This window comes from Salmo salar, chromosome ssa18 (genome assembly GCF_905237065.1).
Source record: "Salmo salar chromosome ssa18, Ssal_v3.1, whole genome shotgun sequence".
Taxonomy (NCBI): domain Eukaryota; kingdom Metazoa; phylum Chordata; class Actinopteri; order Salmoniformes; family Salmonidae; genus Salmo; species Salmo salar.
The window spans coordinates 80217406-80239771 of NC_059459.1; the positions used below are offsets into that span (position 1 = coordinate 80217406).

The following is a 22366-nucleotide window of genomic DNA, read 5'->3' on the forward strand; positions in this document are numbered from 1 at the left end:
AAACAAAACCAAAGTTCCCAAACACAGGGGAATAAATAAGGTGTGACAATATGCCAAGCCGAACATGAACAAGACAGTCGGAAACAACAATTAATCCCGCACGAAAAGGAGCGGGCCAGCTAAACTAAATAGCCCCTCTAATGGCTAATTGACCACAGGTGTCTAAAATAAAAAAAGGGAAAAGCAAAGGGAATCGGTGGCAGCTAATAGGCCGGTGACGACGACCGCCGAGCGCCACCCGAGCAGGAGGGGGCGCCACCGTCGGTGGGAATCGTGACACAGACTCATACATTTCCTCAGTGAAAACAATATACTGAGCAATTGTAAAATAGGCTTTTTATCAAATTACCATACAACAGACCACGTATTCACCCTGCACACCCTAATTAACAAACAAACAAACAAAAACTTTATTGATTTCAAAAAAGCTTTTGACTCAATTTGAGGGTCTGCTATACAAATTGATGGAAAGTGATGGAAAGTGGTGTTTGGGGAAAAACATTATAAAATCCATGTACACAAACAGCAAGTTTGTGTACAGCAAGTGTGCCGTTAATCACAGCAGCAAGATTTGTGACCTGTTGCCACAAGAAAAGGTCAACCAGTGAAGAACAAACACCATTGTAAATACAACCCATATTTATGTTTATTTATTTTCCCTTTTGTACTTTAACCATTTGCACATCATTAGAACACTGTAAATAGACATAATATTGCATTTGAAAGGTCTTTATTCTTTTGGAATTTGTGTGAGTGTAATATTTACTGTTAATATGTATTATTTATTATCTACTTCACTTGCTTTGGCAATGTAAACATATGTTTCCCTTGTGTAGAGAGAGAGAGAGAGAGAGAGAGAGAGAGAGCTATTAAGAAGTGTTTAGGGTCCAATAAGTCACTATAGTTTAGACTGGAGGGCACAGTGGCACTGAGGTGACAGAGAGAGAGAATGAGGGAAAGAGAAACAGAGAAAGGGACTGGGGGACAGCTGTGATTACTGTGAAATAACAGACACGGATGGAGAGAAAGACATGGTGGAGAGAAATGTAGAAAGGAGAGAAGGGACAGAGAGGGGGACTGGGGACAGCTGTGATTACTGTGAAATTAGAGAGAGAGAGATAATGAAGGAAGGAAAGAAAGAGAGGGAGAGAGAGGGAGAGAGAGGGAGAGAGCGGGAGGGAAAGAGAGAGGGGAGAGAGGGAGAGAAAGAGATGGAGAGAAAGAGAGTGAGAGAGAGAGGGGGAGAGAGAGAGGGAGAGTGACAGAGAGACTGTGTGTGTGTGTGTGTGTGTGTGTGTGTGTGTGTGTGTGTGTGTGTGTGTGTGTGTGTGTGTGTGTGTGTGTGTGTGTGTGTGTGTGTGCGCAAGTTCATTGTTTTATTAACACGTTTTTAAGTTCATAAGTTGTTGTTTTAACTCTGTTCCTCTCTCTCTTTTTCCCTCTCTCTATCTCCCCGTCCATCTCTCTCTTTCTCCCCCCTCGTCTCTCTCTCCCCCCTCCATCTCTCTCTCCCCCCCTCCGTCTCTCTCTCTCTCCTCCCTCCGTCTCTCTCTTCCCCCCTCCGTCTCTCTCTCCCCCTCCGTCTCTCTCTCTCCCCCCTCCATCTCTCTCTCCACCCCTTCCTCTCTCTCCCCCCCTCCATCTCTCTTTCTCTCCCCATCTCTCTCTCTCTCTCTCTCTCTCTCTCTCTCTCTCCCCCTCCATCTCTCTCTCTCCCCCCCTCCATCTCTCTCTCTCTCCCCCTCAATCTCTCTCTCTCCCCCCTCCATCTCTCTCTCCCCCTCCATCTCTCTCTCCCCCCCTCCATCTCTCTCTCCCCCTCCATCCCTCTCTCCCCCCTCCATCTCTCTCTCCCCCTCCATCCCTCTCCCACTCCATCCCTCTCTCTCCCCTTCCTCTCTCTCTCCCCCATCTTTCTCTCTTTCTCCCCCATCTCTCTCTCTTTATCTCTCTCTCTCTCTCTCCCTCCATATCTCTCTCTCCCCCTCCATCTCTCTCTCCCCCCTCCATCCCTCTCTCCCCCTCCATCCCTCTCTCCACCCTCCATCTCTCTCTCCCCCTCCATCCCTCTCTCCCCCTCCATCTCTCTCTCCCCCTCCATCCCTCTCTCCCCCTCCATCCCTCTCTCCCCCTCCATCCCTCTCTCCCCCTCCATCTCTCTCTCCCCATCTCTCTCTCTCTCCCCCCCTTCCTCTCTCTCTCCCCCATCTCTCTCTCTTTCTCCCCCCATCTCTCTCTCTTTCTGCCCCATCTCTCTCTCTCCCCCCTCCATCTCTCTCTCACCCCTCTGTCTCTCTCTCTCTCTCCCCCCTCCATCCCTTTCTCCCCCCTCCATCTCTCTCTCCCCCTCTCTGTCTCTCTCCCCCCTCCATGTCTCTCTCCCCCCCTCCATCTCTCTCTCCCCCCCTCCATCTCTCTCTCCCCCTCCATCTCTCTCTCTCCCCTCCATCTCTCTCTCTCCCCTCCATCTCTCTCTCCCCCCTCCATCTCTCTCTCCCCCTCCATCCCTCTCTCTCCCCTTCCTCTCTCTCTCCCCCATCTTTCTCTCTTTCTCCCCCATCTCTCTCTCTTTATCTCTCTCTCTCTCTCTCCCTCCATCTCTCTCTCTCTCCCTCCATCTCTCTCTCCCCCCTCCATCTCTCTCTCCCCCTCCATCCCTCTCTCCCCCCTCCATCCCTCTCTCCCCCCTCCATCTCTCTCTCCCCCTCCATCCCTCTCTCCCCCTCCATCCCTCTCTCCCCCTCCATCTCTCTCTCCCCATCTCTCTCTCTCTCCCCCTTCCTCTCTCTCTCCCCCATCTCTCTCTCTTTCTCCCCCATCTCTCTATCTTTCTGCCCCATCTCTCTCTCTCCCCCCTTCCATCTCTCTCTCACCCCTCTGTCTCTCTCTCCCCCCTCCATCCCTTTCTCCCCCCCTCCATCTCTCTCCCCCCCTCTGTCTCTCTCCCCCCTCCATCTCTCTCTCCCCCCCTCCATCTCTCTCTCCCCCTCCATCTCTCTCTCCTCCCTCCATCTCTCTCTCCCCCCCTCCATCTCTCTCTCCCCCCTCCATCTCTCTCTCCCCCCTCCATCCCTCTCTCCCCCCTCCGTCTCTCTCTAGGTGACTCCCAGCTCTAAGATTGTAGGAGACCTAGCTCAGTTCATGGTCCAGAACAACCTGACGAGAGAGGAGGTATGTACATTTATCTGTCGAAATATTCACTATTATATTTCTGTCTATTTATTGTTGCCGGGACCATTCTACCACGTCAACCACAAGGTTGTGGTTGAGGTTGTGGTTGATATTGTGATTGTGGTTGATATTGTGGTTGTGATTGTGGTTGATATTGTGGTTGTGGTTGATATTGTGATTGTGGTTGATATTGTGGTTGTGGTTGATATTGTGGTTGATATTGTGATTGTGGTTGTGATTGTGGTTGATATTGTGATTGTGGTTGTGATTGTGATTGTGGTTGATATTGTGATTGTGGTTGATATTGTGGTTGTGGTTGATATTGTGGTTGTGGTTGATATTGTGATTGTGGTTGATATTGTGATTGTGGTTGATATTGTGGTTGTGGTTGATATTGTGGTTGTGGTTGATATTGTGATTGTGGTTGATATTGTGATTGTGGTTGATATTGTGATTGTGGTTGATATTGTGGTTGTGGTTGATATTGTGATTGTGGTTGATATTGTGATTGTGGTTGATATTGTGATTGTGGTTGATATTGTGGTTGTGGTTGATATTGTGGTTGATATTGTGATTGTGGTTGTGATTGTGGTTGATATTGTGGTTGTGGTTGATATTGTGATTGTGGTTGATATTGTGATTGTGGTTGATATTGTGGTTGTGGTTGTTGTTGTGATTGTGGTTGTGGTTGATATTGTGATTGTTGTTGTGATTGTGGTTGTGGTTGATATTGTGGTTGATATTGTGATTGTGGTTGTGATTGTGGTTGATATTGTGGTTGTTGTTCAGGTGGAGGAAAGAGCTGATGAGCTGTCCTTCCCTCTGTCCGTGGTGGAGTTTCTACAAGGACACATTGGGATACCGCATGGAGGCTTCCCCGAACCATTCAGGACCAAGGTAACACACACCCCCACACAGGGACACACACACAGGGACACACACAGGGAGACACTCACACAGGGACACACACAGGGAGACACACACACAGGGAGACACACACTCACACAGGGAGACACCACTCACACAGGGAGACACTCACACAGGGAGACACTCACACAGGGAGACACTCACACAGGGAGACACTCACACAGGGAGACACTCACACAGGGAGACACTCACACAGGGAGACACTCACAAACATTTCACATTTGAGCAAATACTGTTATCTAAAGCACCTTACAGTCAGTGCATTCAACCCTTTAGTAGTAAAGAAACAACCACTCCCAGTACCACCCTTATTACAGTACCACAATTATTACAGTATTACCATTATTACAGTATCACCCTTATTACAGTACCACCCTTATTACAGTACCACCCTTATTACAGTAACACCCTTATTACAGTACCACCCTTATTACAGTAGCACCCGTATTACAGTACCACAATTATTACAGTATCACCCTTATTACAGTATCACCCTTCTTAGAGTACCACCCTTATTACAGTACCACCCTTATTACAGTAGCACCCGTATTACAGTACCACAATTATTACAGTATTACCATTATTACAGTATCACCCTTATTACAGTACCACCCTTTTTACAGTATCACCCTTATTACAGTATCACCCGTATTACAGTACCACCGTTATTACAGTACCACCATTATTACAGTATCATGATTATTACAGTATCACCGTTATTACAGTATCATGATTATTACAGTATCACCGTTATTACAGTATCACCCTTATTACAGTACCACCCGTATTAGTACCACCGTTATTACAGTACCACCCGTATTACAGTACCACCATTATTACAGTACCACCCATATTACAGTATCACCAATTATTACAGTACCACCCGTATTAGTACCACCGTTATTACAGTACCACCCGTATTACAGTACCACCATTATTACAGTACCACCCATATTACAGTATCACCAATTATTACAGTACCACCCGTATTACAGTATCACCGTTATTACAGTACCACCCTTATTACAGTACCACCATTATTACACTACCACCCTTATTACAGGACCACCCTTATTACAGGACCACCCTTATTACAGTACCACCCTTATTACAGGACCACCCTTATTACAGTATCACCGTTATTACAGTACCACCCTTATTACAGTATCACCCTTATTACACTTTCTTTCCGCTTTCAGGAGAATTAGTTCCTGGAAGAAAACAACTAATACGCAACACAGACTCAAACATTTTTTACATTTGAGTCATTTAGCAGACGCTCTTATCCAGAGCAACTTACAGTAGTGAATGCATAGATTTCATACAATTTCATACATTTCATTAAAAAAAAAATCTGTGCTGGCCGCCCGTGGGAATCGAACCCACAACCCTTGCGTTGCAAACACCATGCTCTACCAACTGAGCTACAGGGAAGGCACTCAAACTCATTACATAAATACACACACACACACACACTCAAACATTACACACATACACACACAACGCCCACTTTTGTCGGTATCTCCCGAGAGAAGAAGAGGTAGGGAGAAAGCAGACCTCCAGGAGTGTTATATCAACCATTTTGAGAAGATTTGGGGAATATTGATGGTTAAAGGGACAATCTGTGATTCAAATAACAGCAAAGTGGTCACACTTCACTTACTAATATAAAAGTGTTTTTTTTAAATACGCCGCAATCCCAGATTTCCCTTTAAATATGGTGGATCTCAACACAATCTTCAACTCTCTTGCAGTTTTTTTCCAAATGCTTACACACGCTTTCAAAACTGTCTCTCCTTTTTTCAAAACTCTACACACAATTCCTAAAACTGCACACACAAAATGCAAAATGCCTCACATCTCCTTCAAAATGTAACACTGCATTCAAAATGCCATTAAACACATGTCAGAATGAAGCATTTACATCAAATGGCAAACACTGCTTTCATAATAGTACATGTTTGGATATACCATGTAAACACTGTTCTAAATCTAAAGCTCGTTGGTCTTTCATAGGCTTATATCTACATTTCAATACAATGTTCTACAGTGAAAGTAATCTGCTGAGAGGGGTAACAAGTACACTGTAAACACCAATGCAATGTAGAAACAGAAAATATTTATTAGGCCAAACATTACCGTTGTATACAGTAGCATGCAACAAAACCATAAACATATGTAAACCAAAAGTATATTCTTTAGAATACAGTAAAGAACACAATTGTGTGTGTGGGGTCCCGGGGGGGGCAGTCCAGGAATTGGGGGGGGGCAGTCCAGGAATTGGTAGGGGGGGCAGTCACCAGTGCTAAACTACGCTTCATCTCTTCTCCGGGCTGGGTCTGGCCACAATACTTCGTCCACATCACAAGATACGTTTTCTCTTGCCAAACATCGAGGGAAGTATCTCCTAGCATGGCGTATCCAACCTTGGACAGAGGCAACCTCTATGCGTCCTCCATTGCCTGGTGAAAACTAACATTGTCCCATAAAACCCCAAATCTAGCAGGCTCCTGATCTGGATCAGGGACAAGCATTGTGTAAATTGCATCCAGAAAAGTGAGCATACCCTATGGCTGGTGTTGTACGGACCCAGTGTGGCATTGTGATGGAGGACCCCGTTTTGAGTGATGGCAGCACACATAGTTATATTACCCCCACGCTGTCCAGGGACATTGGTAATTGCCCTCTGTCCTATTGTGTGTGTGTGACCTGGTGAATAAGTGTAGCATTTTGATTGGTTGTGTTTGGAAAAGGAAAGCAAGTCACTTCCTGTTAGATTTTTGTGTTTTTAGGTAGAGAATTGTGTGTAGTGTTTTGAAAAAAGTGTTTTATGTAATTGACAACTGAGTCAAAGGCTGAGAAATAGCTTATGGTTTTGGATATTTGGTGTGTAGTTTTGCACTTTGAGTGAGAGTTTTCAAAAATAGTGTGACATGAAAAGATTTTGTGTGTAAGCAGTTGGAAAAAACTGTAAAACTGCATGTGATCCCTCTCTCCCTTCCTTCCTTCCTCCCTTCCTTCCTTCCTTCCTTCCTCCCTTCCTCTCACCCTCCCTCACTCCCCCCTTCCTCTCTCCCTTCCTTCCTCTTTCAATTATATTTCAATTTCAATATAAGGGCTTTATTGGCATGGGAAACATATGTTAATATTGCCAAAGCAAGTGAAGTAGATAATAAACAGAAATTAAATAAACAATACAAATGAACAGTAAACATTACACTCACACAAGTTCCAAAAGAATAAAGACATTTCAAATGTCATATTATCTGTATATATACAGTGTTGTAATGATGTGCAAATGGTTAAAGTACAAAAGGGAAAATAAATAAACATAAATATGGGTTGTATTTATGTATTTACAATGGTGTTTGTTCTTCACTGGTTGACCTTTTCTTGTGGCAACAGGTCACACATCTTGCTGCTGTGATGGCACACTGTAGTATTTTTTGTTAACTTCTTCCCCCCCCTCCCTTCCTCTCTCTCTCACTCCCTCCCTCTTCCTCCCTCCCTCGCTCTTCCTCCCTCCTCCCCCCTCTCTCCCTCTCTCTCTCCCTCCCTTCCGTCTTTCCTTCCATCCTTCCCTCCATTCCTTCCTTCCTCCTCCCTTCCCTCCCCCTCTCCCCCCTCCCACTCTCCCTCCCTCCTTCACACTCACTCCCACCCTCACTTCCTCTCGCCCTCCCTTCCTCCCTTCCTTCCTTCCTCTCACCCTCCCTCCCTCACTCCCCCCTTCCTCTCTTCCTACCTCCCTCCCCTCCCCTACCTCCCTCCCTCCCTCCCTCCTTCTCTCCCTCCCTCCCTCCTTCCTCTCTCCATCTCCTGAGAGAAGCAGTAGCCTCCAGTCACAGAAGAAAATAACAAACTTTGTTGTTTGTCTGCTGTGGCGTCCCCCCAGAGTCACAAACAAACAAACACGCGCACACACACACACACACACACACACACACACACACACACACACACACACACACACACACACACACACACACACACACACACACACACACACACACACACACACACACACACACACACACACACACACACACACCATTACTAGGGGGGCACAGTAGGGGAACTGGGGGTGTTTGTATTGGGGACATAATGTACTGTGACTTCAGAAACACATATAGATGTATACACTAACTAACTTAGAGCTCTACTGGGGCTCTCTCTCCTGCTAGCTGGATGCCAGCCGACAACATCCGGTGAAATTGGAAGGTGCACATTTCGAATAAATTATCGTAATATTAAACATTCAGTTAACTTCTTTGGGATAGGTGGCAGTATTTTCACGTCCGGATAAAAAAACGTACCCGATTTAATCTGGTTACTACTCCTGCCCAGAAACTAGAATATGCAGTTACGAAATTCAGGAAAATAGACCCTGTCCCTTAGAAAATATTTACCAAATAAACCAAAGTAAAAAATTATAAAAAAGTAACACAATATCATAACAATAACGAGGCTATATAAAGGGGGCACCTGTACTGAGTCAATTTGCGGGGGTACAGGCTAGTTGAGGTAATCTGTACATGTAGGTAGGGGTGAAGTGACTATGTATAGATAATAAACAGTAAGGGGTATAGGCTAGTTGAGGTAATCTGTACATGTAGGTAGGGGTGAAGTGACTATGTATAGATAATAAACAGTAAGGGGTATAGGCTAGTTGAGGTAATCTGTACATGTAGGTAGGGGTGAAGTGACTATGTATAGATAATAAACAGTAAGGGGGTACAGGTTAGTTGAGGTAATCTGTACATGTAGGTAGGGGTGAAGTGACTATGCATAGATAATAAACAGCGAGTAGCAGCAGTGTACCAAACAAATGGGGGGGGGGTGTCAATGTAAATAGTCCGGTGGCGATTTGATTAATTGTTCAGGAGTCTTATGGCTTGGGGGTAGAAGCTGTTGAGGAGCCTTTTGGTCCTAGACTTGGCGCTCCGGTATCACTTGCCGTGCGGTAGAAGAGCAACCAGTCTATAACTTGGGTGACTGGAGTCTTTGACAATCTTTAGGTCCTTCCTCTGACACCGCCTACTATATGAGTCCTGGATGGCAGGAAGCTTGGCCCCAGTGATGTACTGGGCAGTACGCTCTACCCTTTTAGTACCTTGAGGTCGGATGCCGAGCAGTTGCCATACCAGGCGGTGATGCAACCGGTCAGGATGCTCTCGATGGTGCAGCTGTAGAACTTTTTGAGGATCCGAGGACCCATGACAAATCTTTTCAGTCTTTTCAGTCTTTTCACACACACAGTGACCGTATTATCACCACACCGGCACTCATAAGTAATGACCGCAGGAAAATTCCATGTTAATGTTGAGTCTAGGTAATCTCCTCTTGCACTCAGGACATGCGTTGGTAGTACCCAACTCTCTAACGACCATCAGGTCCTAATGGCCAGGTTCTAATGGCCTGGTACTCAGGGCTCTAACTACCATCAGGTCCTAATGGTCTGGTACTCAGGGCTCTAACTACCATCAGGTCCTAATGGCCTGGTACTCAGGGCTTTAACTACCATCAGGTCCTAACGGCCTGGTAATCAGGGCTCTAACTACCATCAGGTCCTAATGGCCTGGTACTCAGGGCTCTAACTACCATCAGGTCCTAATGGCCTGGTACTCAGGGCTCTAACGACCATCAGGTCCTAATGGTCTGGTACTCAGGGCTCTAACTACCATCAGGTCCTAATGGCCTGGTACTCAGGGCTCTAACAACCATCAGGTCCTAATGGCCTGGTACTCAGGGCTCTAACTACCATCAGGTCCTAATGGTCTGGTACTCAGGGCTCTAACAACCATCAGGTCCTAATGGCCTGGTACTCAGGGCTCTAACTACCATCAGGTCCTAATGGCCTGGTACTCAGGGCTCTAACTACCATCAGGTCCTAACGGCCTGGTACTCAGGGCTCTAACTACCATCAGGTCCTAACGGCCTGGTACTCAGGGCTCTAACTACCATCAGGTCCTAATGGTCTGGTACTCAGGGCTCTAACTACCATCAGGTCCTAACGGCCTGGTACTCAGGGCTCTAACTACCATCAGGTCCTAATGGCCTGGTACTCAGGGCTCTAACAACCATCAGGTCCTAATGGCCTGGTACTCAGGGCTCTAATGACCATTAGGTCCTAATGGCCTGGTACTCAGGGCTCTAATGACCATTAGGTCCTAATGGCCTGGTACTCAGGGCTCTAATGACCATTAGGTCCTAATGGCCTGGTACTCAGGGCTCTAACTACCATCAGGTCATAATGGCCTGGTACTCAGGGCTCTAACTACCATCAGGTCCTAATGGCCTGGTACTCAGGGCTCTAACTACCATCAAGTCCTAATGGCCTGGTACTCAGGGCTCTCTAACCACTCTGATATCAATACAAATGAAATCGAAAAATCACGTAGAACACTTATCAAAACAGTATGTGCTATTAAAACTATTAAAACTCACCTCACTGTGATTGATCAATTTGAAGAAAGATGTTCAACAGCAGGTAGAAACTGATGTGGAAAACATGGTCATTGTGGACGTTGTTTCAAAGTCTAACACAATGAAATGGACAGCTGCTTTTTACGGTGTTGATTCATTTAAAACATCCATTTGCATATTAGAGTTTATGCATTTAAAAAATATATATTACATTTCTTATTTAACCTTTATTTAACTAGGAAAGTCAGTTAAGAACAAATTCTCATTATTAAAATAATGATTGTGCCATTATACAATACATAGCCTACGGCATATTACGCATGGCTGCAAAATATAAAACAAAACTGATTTAAGAGGTCTTTCGTACATAATTGGTCTAGCCTTTAAGTGCTGATTGTATTATTTTGCATACTGGTTGGACTAGTTACCTGATGGTACACTGCAAACGTTCTATTCATGAGTCTGGGAGACAACGTACAGCCCTAGGCCATGTTGTTGGTTCGTTGATTGTGGAGGGCGACTTACAGGGTTAATTAATAGGTTGACTCATTACCTTTAACTACAGAATATCTCACTACAGTGTGTTTCCATCTCCTCCTCTCTCTCTCCTTCATTCCTTTCTCCTGAACACAGAGAAGGGCTGTCAACACTTTAATTAAACATGTTTTGTTGTGAAAACATGTTACTATTGATGTTCCCCCCAACAGATTTCACTTGGTTTCCCAAATGAAGCAGCGGGTAGCTGCAGGAGCAGGGTTGGAGAGACCATGGAGTACAGAGTACTGGGTAGCTGCAAGAACAGGGTTGGAGAGACCATGGAGTACAGAGTACTGGGTAGCTGCAGGAACAGGGTTGGAGAGACCATGGAGTACAGAGTACTGGGTAGCTGCAGGAACAGGGTTGGAGAGACCATGGAGTACAGAGTACTGGGTAGCTGCAGGAACAGGGTTGGAGAGACCATGGAGTACGGAGTACTGGGTAGCTGTAGGAACAGGATTGGAGAGACCATGGAGTACAGAGTACTGGGTAGCTGCAGGAACAGGGTTGGAGAGACCATGGAGTACAGAGTACTGGGTAGCTGTAGGAACAGGGTTGGAGAGACCATGGAGTACAGAGTACTGGGTGAAATATCACCTATGTTGCAGCGACCAACTAAATACAAAATTACCGCAAAAATGGATGAGTCAAGTGGAAGGGGGAGAAAGTAAGGAACTTGTCTGTCGGCCCTGAATTAACCAAAATTGGTTAAAGAAAATTGGGATGAATTATAAAGTATACCAGTTTCATTTAAGGACCAGCAAATATTTGGTTTGATATTTTAATGAACAGATACGTAAAACGACACCAGATCCAAAACTTCGAGTTTTTTCATTTAAATTATTAAAACAAAATTCTTGCAACCAATAGAATGTTTATATATATATATATAAAATATATACACTGCTCAAAAAAATAAAGGGAACACTTAAACAACACAATGTAACTCCAAGTCAATCACCCTTCTGTGAAATCAAACTGTCCACTTAGGAAGCAACACTGATTGACAATAAATTTCACATGCTGTTGTGCAAATGGAATAGACAACAGGTGGAAATTATAGGCAATTAGCAAGACACCCCCAATAAAGGAGTGGTTCTGCAGGTGGGGACCACAGACCACTTCTCAGTTCCTATGCTTCCTGGCTGATGTTTTGGTCACTTTTGAATGCTGGCGGTGCTTTCACTCTAGTGGTAGCATGAGACGGAGTCTACAACCCACACAAGTGGCTCAGGTAGTGCAGCTCATCCAGGATGGCACATCAATGCGAGCTGTGGCAAGAAGGTTTGCTGTGTCTGTCAGCGTAGTGTCCAGAGCATGGAGGCGCTACCATGAGACAGGCCAGTACATCAGGAGACGTGGAGGAGGCCGTAGGAGGGCAACAACCCAGCAGCAGGACCGCTACCTCCGCCTTTGTGCAAGAAGGAGCAGGAGAAGCACTGCCAGAGCCCTGCAAAATGACCTCCAGCAGGCCACAAATGTGCATGTGTCTGCTCAAATGGTCAGAAACAGACTCCATGAGGGTGGTATGAGGGCTCGACGTCCACAGGTGGGGGTTGTGCTTAGAGCCCAACACCGTGCAGGACGTTTGGCATTTGCCAGAGAACACCAAGATTGGCAAATTCGCCACTGGTGCCCTGTGCTCTTCACAGATGAAAGCAGGTTCACACTGAGCACGTGACAGACGTGACGGAGTCTGGAGACGCCGTGGAGAATGTTCTGCTGCCTGCAACATCCTCCAGCATGACCGGTTTGGCAGTGGGTCAGTCATGGTGTGGGGTGGCAATTCTTTGGGGGCCGCACAGCCCTCCATGTGCTCGCCAGAGGTAGCCTGACTGCCATTATGTACCGAGATGAGATCCTCAGACCCCTTGTGAGACCATATGCTGGTGCGGTTGGCCCTGGGTTCCTCCTAATGCAAGACAATGCTAGACCTCATGTGGCTGGAGTGTGTCAGCAGTTCCTGCAAGAGGAAGGCATTGATGCTATTGACTGGCCCGCCCGTTCCCCAGACCTGAATCCAATTGAGCACATCTGGGACATCATGTCTCGCTCCATCCACCAACGCCACGTTGCACCACAGACTGTCTAGGAGTTGGCGGATGCTTTAGTCCAGGTCTGGGAGGAGATCCCTCAGGAGACCATCCGCCACCTCATCAGGAGCATGCCCAGGCGTTGTAGGGAGGTCATACAGGCACGTGGAGGCCACACACACTACTGAGCCTCATTTTGACTTGTTTTAAGGACATTACATCAAAGTTGGATCAGCCTGTAGTGTGGTTTTCCACTTTAATTTTGAGTGTGACTCCAAATCCAGACCTCCATGGGTTGATAAATTGGATTTCCATTGATTATTTTTGTGTGATTTTGTTGTCAGCACATTCAACTATGTAAAGAAAAAAGTATTTAATAAGATTATTTCTTTCATTCAGATCTAGGATGTGTTGTATATATATGGGAGACACAACGATTCTCAGCTCTGCAGATTTTGTTGCGAAGAGACAGAATCATTAGATAATGTGTTTTGGTAGTGTCCATATGTAGCTGTGAAGAGACAGAATCATTAGATCATGTGTTTTGGTAGTGTCCATATGTAGCTGTGAAGAGACAGAATCATTAGATCATGTGTTTTGGTAGTGTCCATATGTAGCTGTGAAGAAACAGAATCATTAGATAATGTGTTTTGGTAGTGTCCATATGTAGCTGTGAAGAGACAGAATCATTAGATCATGTGTTTTGGTAGTGTCCATATGTAGCTGTGAAGAGACAGAATCATTAGATAATGTGTTTTGGTAGTGTCCATATGTAGCTGTGAAGAGACAGAATCATTAGATCATGTGTTTTGGTAGTGTCCATATGTAGCTGTGAAGAGACAGAATCATTAGATCATGTGTTTTGGTAGTGTCCATATGTAGCTTGTTTTTGGTCACAGGTTCAGGAATGGATAAAGAATTACAATATTTACCTGGAGATAACTCTGCAGATCTGAAAAGTCATAGTCAATCAGTAATATAGTAATACTCTTAGCAACAAACAAAAAAATGTTTATCTTTAATTTACAATCTTTAGTAACTATGAGAATCAAAAGTTTTAGGACTTTTGTGAAAACACCACACCTCAGGGTTGAGTGGAGCTGACAGGTGGAACTAATAATCAGATAATGTAAAATATACTGTGTCTGTAAAATGTATAAAGGTTCACAACGTTTGTGAAACAGCACAGTTAAAAAATGTATTGGCAAATAGAAATCACAACTGGATAGTGTTCAGAGATAGATGGGAGGGGTTGAGGGTATCTGGAGGATGGGACTAAAAACCAACAAAGGATAACTAATGTAAAATATACTGTTTCTGTAAAATGTATATAGTATGTATAAGCTGGAAGTAGAAGCCCAAGTGTTGTTGTCAGTCAGTTGACTCCAATAAGGGAGGGGCGGTAGGGTTAAGGGAACATAATAAAATAAAATATATTTTAAAAACATATCAATACAGTACCAGTCAAAAGCTTGGTCACACCTTCTCCTACACACACACCTATTCAAGGGTTTTTCTTTATTTTTACTATTTTCTACATTGTAGAATAATAGTGAAGACATCAAAACTATGAAATAACACATATGGAATCATGTAGTAACCAAAAAAGTGTTAACCTCTCTGGGCTAGGCGGGACGAATTCGTCCCACCTACGCAACAGCCAGTGTAATCCAGTGGCGCGATTTTCAAATACCTTAGAAATGCTATTACTTAAATTTCTCAAACATATGACTATTTTACAGCATTTTAAAGACAAGACTCTCGTTAATCTAACCACACTGTCCGATTTCAAAAAGGCTTTACAACGAAAGCAAAACATTAGATTATGTCAGCAGAGTACCCAGCCAGAAATAATCAGACACCCATTTTTCAAGCTAGCATATAATGTCACAAAAACCCAGAAGACAGCTAAATGCAGTACTAACCTTTGATGATCTTCATCAGATGACACACCTAGGACATTATGTTATACAATACATGCATGTTTTGTTCAATCAAGTTCATATTTATATCAAAAACCAGCTTTTTACATTAGCATGTGACGTTCAGAACTAGCATACCTCCGGTGAATTTACTAAATTACTCACGATAAACGTTCACAAAAAACGTAACAATTATTTTAAGAATTATATATACAGAACTCCTTTGAGCAATGGAGGTGTCCGATTTTAAAATAGCTTTTCGGTGAAAGCACTTTTTGCAATATTCTCAGTAGATAGCCCAGCCATCACGGCTAGCCATTTAGACACCGACCAAGTTTAACCCTGACCAAACTCCGATTTACTATTACAAAAGTTTGATTACCTTTGTTGTCTTCGTCAGAAAGCACCTCAAGGACTGCTACTTCAATAACAAATGTTGGTTTGGTCCAAAATAATCCATCGTTATATCCAAATAGCGGCGTTTTGTTCGTGCGTTCCAAGACACTATCCAAAAAGTAAATAAGGGTCACGAGCATGGCGCAATTCGTGACAAAAAATGTCTAAATATTCCATTACAGTACTTCGAAGCATGTCAACCGCTGTTTAAAATCCATTTTTATGCCATTTTTCTCGTAAAAAAAGCGATAATATTCCGACCGGGAATCTGCGTTTAGGTAAACAGAGGAAAGAAAACAAAGCATTCGGTCGACGCGGGCACGCGCCTGAGTCTCACTGTACTGTAACCAGCCACTACCCAAACGCGCTACTTTTTTTCAGCCAGAGCCTGCAAAGCCACGATTCAGCTTTTTGCCGCCTTCTGAGAGCCCATTGGAGCCGTAGGAAGTGTCACGTAACAGCAGAGATCCTTTGTTTTGGATAGAGATGACAAGGTACTTCCTGTACAGAATCTTCTCAGGTTTTGACCTGCCATTTGAGTTCTGTTATACTCACAGACACCATTCAAACAGTTTTAGAAACTTTGGAGTGTTTTCTATCCAAAGCCAATAATTACATGCATATTCTAGTTACTGGGCAGGAGTAGTAACCAGATTAGATCGGGTACGTTTTTTATCCAGCCGTGTCAATACTGCCCCCTAGCCCTAACAGGTTAAACAAATCAAAATATATTTTAGATTTTAGATTCCTCAAAGTAGTCACCCTTTGCTTTGATGACAGCTTTGCACACTCTTGGCATTCTCTCAAAAAGCTTATTATTTCATATTATTATTATTATTATTAATATTGTTATTTCATAGTTGTGATGTCTTCACTAATATTCTACAATATAGAAAATAAGTAAAAATCATGAAAAACCCTTGAATGACTAGGTGTGTCCAAACTTTTGGCTGGTACTATATATATATATAGCATATATAGCATATATGTCACAAAAAACAAAACCACAGCTAAATGCAGCCCTAACCTTTGATGATCTTCATCAGATGACACTCCTAGGACATTATGTTATACAATACATGCATGTTTTGTTCAATCAAGTTCATATTTATATCAAAAACCAGCTTTTTACATTAGCATGTGATGTTCAGAACTAGCATACCCACCGAAAACTTCCAGTGAATTTACTAAATTGCTCATGATAAACGTTGACAAAATACATAACAATTATTTTAAGAATTATAGATACAGAACTCCTTTATGCAAACGCTATGTCAGATTTTAAAATAGCTTTTCGGCGAAAGCACATTTTGCAATATTCTGAGTACATAGCTCAGCCATCACGGCTAGCTAATTTGACACCCACCAAGTTTGGGTCAACCTAAACTCAGAATTACTATTAGAAAAATTGGATTACCTTTGCTGTTCTTCGTCAGAATGCACTCCCAGGACTTTTACTTCAACAACAAATGTTGTTTTGGTTCCAAATAATCCATAGTTATATCCAAATACCTCCGTTTTGTTTGTGCGTTCAGGACACTATCCGAAGGGTAAGGCGCGAGCGCATTTCGTGACAAAAAAAATCTAAATATTCCTTTACCGTACTTAGAAGCATGTCAAACGCTGTTTAAAATACATTTTTATGCTATTTTTCTCGTAAAATAGCGATAATATTCCAACCGGACAACGTTGTATTCATTCAAAGAGTGAAAGAAAAAAATGGTGAGGTCTCGTGAACGCGCATCTCCAGTCTCACTGTCCCCAGGCAGACCACTTACATACTCTGCTGCTGTACTTTGCCCAGAGACAGGAGACGCGTCATTCCGCTTTCTGAACGCTTTAGAGAGCCAATGGAAGCCTTAGAAAGTGTCACGTAACAGCACAGATGCTGTAATTTCGATAGAGATGCAACAGAAGGACTACAAATTGTCAGACAGGCCACTTCCTGCATGGAATCTTCTCAGGTTTTGACCTGCCATATGAGTTCTGTTATACTCACAGACACCATTCAAACAGTTTTAGAAACTTTAGAGTGTTTTCTTTCCAAAGCCAATAATTATATGCATATTCTCATTTCTGGGCAAGAGTAGTAACCAGTTTAAATCGTGTACGTTTTATATCCGGCCGTGAAAATACTGCCCCCTAGCCCAGACAGGTTAACACTGTATTTCTGATCAATTGAAAGTTATTTTAATGGACAAAAAAAATATTTTATTTTCTTTAAAAAAACTAGGACGTTTTTAGGTGACCCCAAACCTTTGAACGGTAGTGTATATATGGTTGTGTATATGTTTATATATGTATTGTCATAGTCGTGTTTGTAGGTGGCAGGGAAGTCAGGCGCAGGAGAAACCAACTTGGTTAAACTGGAGTATTTTAATTAACAAAAAAACCTCCAAAACCAAAGTACACAAATAACATGGGTAAAAATAACATGTCGCACACCGATACAAAATACATGTGTACATAACTCAACAAACAATCACCGACAAGGACATGAGGGAAAACAGAGGGTTAAATACACAACATGTAATGAATGGGATTGCAACCAGGTGTGTAGGAAAACAAGACAAAACCAATGGAAAATGGAAAAACTGATCAATGATGGCTAGAAGACCGGTGACATCAACCGCCGAGCACCCGAACAAGGAGGGGCATCGACTTTGGCAGAAGTCGTGACGTATATTTGGGGTTCTGGGTAAAACAACTTTACACAAGCTCATGAGGCAATTCTAAATGATATCTTCAAGAATATATAAATCATTTAAAAGTCCAAACATGGATTGTACTAATCCTAGATTGCCCCAGGATCATCAAAGCAAACTGTTCCCATCTCAGAGTATAATACACACCCCAGTGAGTGAAGCCTGAGTGAGTATAGATCAACCCATAGATCAACTCTTTTAGCATATGTTATGTTATTATTTCAAAACACACGCTTCATCTTCTGGCTAATTGCCTAGAACAAATTCAAGAAAGCGTACAGTATTATATAGAGCAACGATTGAACTTGGTTTTCCAGAAACATCATGTCTCTTCTCCATGTTCTGTGTCTGTATAGACATGTTTAACTGATATACACACACACACATTGTTAAACTAGATGTCTCCGTTGGGTAATGGGGATGACTGATAAAAATCATATCAATCTAAACATATATGCTCTCTCTCTCTCTCTCTCTCTCTCTCTCTCTCTCTCTCTCTCTCTCTCTCTCTCTCTCTCTCTCTCTCTCTCTCTCTCTCTCTCTCTCTCTCTCTCTCTCTCTCTCTCTCTCTCTCTCTCTCTCTCTCTCTCTCTCTCTCTCTCTCTCTCTCTCTCTCTCTCTCTCTCTCTCTCTCTCTCTCTCTCTCTCTCTCTCTCTCTCTCTCTCTCTCTCTCTCTCTCTCTCTCTCTCTCTCTCTCTCTCTCTCTCTCTCTCTCTCTCAGAGCCCTCCAGAAGTAAATGTCCATGTAATTTCTCCTGCTGTTTTTGGTTAGTCCTTTCCTATAAAGGAATTTGTGTGTGTGCACACGTATTGAATTAGCCAATTATCAACAAGGGTGGTCCTGTATTGGCCAATCGTCACAGGGGAACTGCGAAGGTTTTTAGAACACTTGAGTGTTCCTTTTTCAATTTCAAACCATATTTTTTTGGGACGAGGCCTACTGTCAGTTACTTAACGTTGGCACGGCAACCATGTCCAACTTATAACACTTCTTCGTTGTTGAAAAAAAAACATTAAAAAAAAAGAAAGAATTAATGTCCTTGAGTCTGTAGACGACAGCAGCAGAATGAGGAAGATGAGGAAGTACTCGAATAAAGGAGGAAAAAATTAACTATTCTGGCAATGTAAAATGACCAGTATGAAGTATTTAGAATGGCTGTCTCCCCTCACAGGTTCTAAAATCCCTCCCCCGTATCGAGGGGCGTCCCGGCGCCACCCTTCCCCCCCTGGACTTCAATGCCCTGGAGGCCGGTCTGCGTTTGCTGCACGGTGATGACATCACAGAGGAGGATGTGATGTCAGCGGCCATGTATCCCAAGGTATTTTATATTTATATTACACACACAAACACACACACACACGGCATCCTTAGCCGCATCCTCAGATGGCATCCTTAGCCGCGTCCTAAGATGGCATCCCTAACCGCATCCTCAGATGGCATCCTTAGCCGTGTTCTCAGATGGCATCCCTAGCCGCGTCCTCAGAGCATGCGCAGACCAGCCGGCTGGTGTGTTTACAGACATATTCAATCAATCCTTATCCCAGTCTGCTGTCCCCACATGCTTCAAGAGGGCCACCATTGTTCCTGTAATCAAGAAAGCGAAGGTAACGGAGCTAAACGACTATCGCCCCATAGCACTCACTTCTGTCATCATGAAGTGCTTTGAGAGACTAGTCAAGGATCATATCACCTCCACCTTACCTGTCACACTAGACCCACTCCAATTTGCTTACCGCCCCAATAGGTCCACAGACAACACAATCGCCATCACACTGCACACTGCCCTAACCCATCTGGACAAGAGGAATACCTATGTAAGAATGCTGTTCATCAATTACAGCTCAGCATTTAACACCATAGTACCCTCCAAATTCGTCCCTGGGTCTCGACCCCGCCTAGTGCAACTGGGTCCTGGACTTCCTGACAGGCCGCCCCCAGGTGGTGAGGTAGGTAACAACATCTGATGATCCTCAACACTGGGGCCCCACAAGGGTGCGTTCTCAGCCCTCTCCTGTACTCCCTGTTCACCTGTAACTGCGTGGCCATGCACGCCTCCAACTCAATCATCAAGTTTGCAGACTATACTACAGTGGTAGGCTTGATTACCAACAACAACGAGACGGCCTACAGGGAGGAGGTGAGGGCCCTCGGAGTGTGGTGTCAGGAAAATAACCTCACACTCAATGTCAACAAAACAAAGGAGATGATCGTGGACTTCAGGAAACAGCAGAGGGAGCAGCCCCCCTATCCACGTCGACGGGACAGTGGTGGAGAAGGTGGAAAGTTTTAAGTTCCTCTGCGTACACATCACGGACAAACTGAAATGGTCCACCCACACAGACAGTGTGGTGAAGAAGGCGCAGCAGCGCCACTACAACCTCAAGAGGCTGAAGAAATGTGGCTTGTCACTGAAAACACTCACAAACTTTTACAGATGCACAATCGAGAGCATCCTGTTGGGCTGTATCACCGCCTGGTACGACAACTGCTCCGCCCATAACCGCAAGGCTCTCCAGAGGGTGGTGAGGTCTGCACAACGCATCACCATGGGGCAAACTACCTGCCCTCCAGGACACCTACACCACCCAATGTCACAGGAAGGCCAAATCATCAAGGACAACAACCACCCGAGCCACTGCCTGTTCACCCCGTTATCATCCAGAAGGCAAGGTCAATACAGGTGCATCAACACTGGGACCGAGAGACTGAAAAACAGTTTCTATCTCAAGGCAATCAGACTGTTAACCTGTCTGGGAACCTGGGACGCTTGCGTCCCAGCCTAGTCAACAGCCAGTGGAATCGCGTCGCGCGAAATACAAATACCTCATAAATGCTAAAACTTGATTTTCTCAAACATATGACTATTTTACACCATTTTATAGATACACCTCTCTTGAATCGAACCACGTTGTCCGATTTCAAAAAGGCTTTACAGCAAAAGCAAAACATTAGATTATGTTAGGAGAGTACCCTGCCAAAAATAATCACACTGCCATTTTCAAAGCAACTAGCATGCATCACAAATACCCAAAACACAGCTAAATGCAGCACTAACCTTTGACAATCTTCATCAGATGACACTCCTAGGACAACATGTTACACAATACATGCATTTTTTGTTCGATAAAGTTCATATTTATATATAAAAACAGCATTTTACATCGGCGCGTGACGTTCAGAAAATATTTTCCCTCAAATGCTTCCGGTGAATCAGCGCTACAATTTACAAAATTACTATTCGAAAACATTGTTAAAATGTAATATTGTCATTCAAAGAATTATAGATTAACATCTCGTTAATGCAACCGCATTGCCAGATTTAAAAATAACTTTACTGGGAAATCACACTTTGCAATAAATGAGGTGCTATGCTCAGAAAAATAGGCTAGGCGATACAGGTTAGCGCCATCTTGGAACCATCTAAAATTTACATTTTACATTTTACATTTTAGTCATTTAGCAGACGCTCTTATCCAGAGCGACTTACAGTAGTGAATGCATACATTTCATACAATTTCATACATTTTTTTTTTTGCTGGCCCCCTGTGGGAAACGAACCCACAACCCTGGCGTTGCAAACACCATGCTCTACCAACTGAGCTACAGGGAAGGCTAAATCAAATATACTATTGTAAATATTCACTTACCTTTGATTATCTTCATCAGAAGGCACTTCCAGGAATCCCAGGTCCACAACAAATGTAGTTTTGTTCGAAAAAGTTAATCATTTATGTCCCAATAGCTCCTTCTTGTTAGCGCGTTCCGAAGGCTACTCATAATGTACTGAAGCGCGCGGGACTTGTCGTCACGAATGTGCAAAAAATATATATTTACGTTCGTTTAAACATGTCAAACGTTGTATAACATAAATCTTTAGGGCCTTTTTCAATCAGAGCTTCAATAATATTCAAGGCGGACGATTGCATTGTCTTACTAAACGTTTCGGAACGAGAGGGTAGCCACGGGCGCCCGCGTCATAGTAGTAATGGCCCTCCCCCTATGACCAACTTTCCAGGCCTCTCGTTCGGTCAGTTTTTACCGGAGAAGACTCAAACTACTTTGTAAAGACTGTTGACATCTAGTGGAAGCCTAAATGAATCCTAACTTACGGTGTGTTTCATAGGCAAAGTGTTGAAGGTGATTCCACAAATCAGATTTCCACTTCCTGCATGGAATCTTCTCAGGTTTTGGCCTGCCATATGAGTTCTGTTATACTCACAGACACCATTCAAACAGTTTTAGAAACT

The 22366-nt window shown here is 43.7% G+C and overlaps 1 protein-coding gene across 3 annotated transcripts in view; it reads left to right on the forward strand.

The window, feature by feature from the left end:
- Positions 1-22366, forward strand: part of LOC106592454 (pyruvate carboxylase, mitochondrial) — a 482562-nt gene that overhangs the window by 451862 nt on the left and 8334 nt on the right. For all 3 annotated transcript variants that reach the window (XM_045701616.1, XM_045701615.1, XM_045701617.1), the window contains exons 24-26: positions 3100-3171; positions 3961-4068; positions 19291-19437. In XM_045701616.1, the coding sequence (XP_045557572.1) occupies positions 3100-3171; positions 3961-4068; positions 19291-19437 (327 nt within the window). The remainder of the gene's footprint in view (positions 1-3099; positions 3172-3960; positions 4069-19290; positions 19438-22366) is intronic.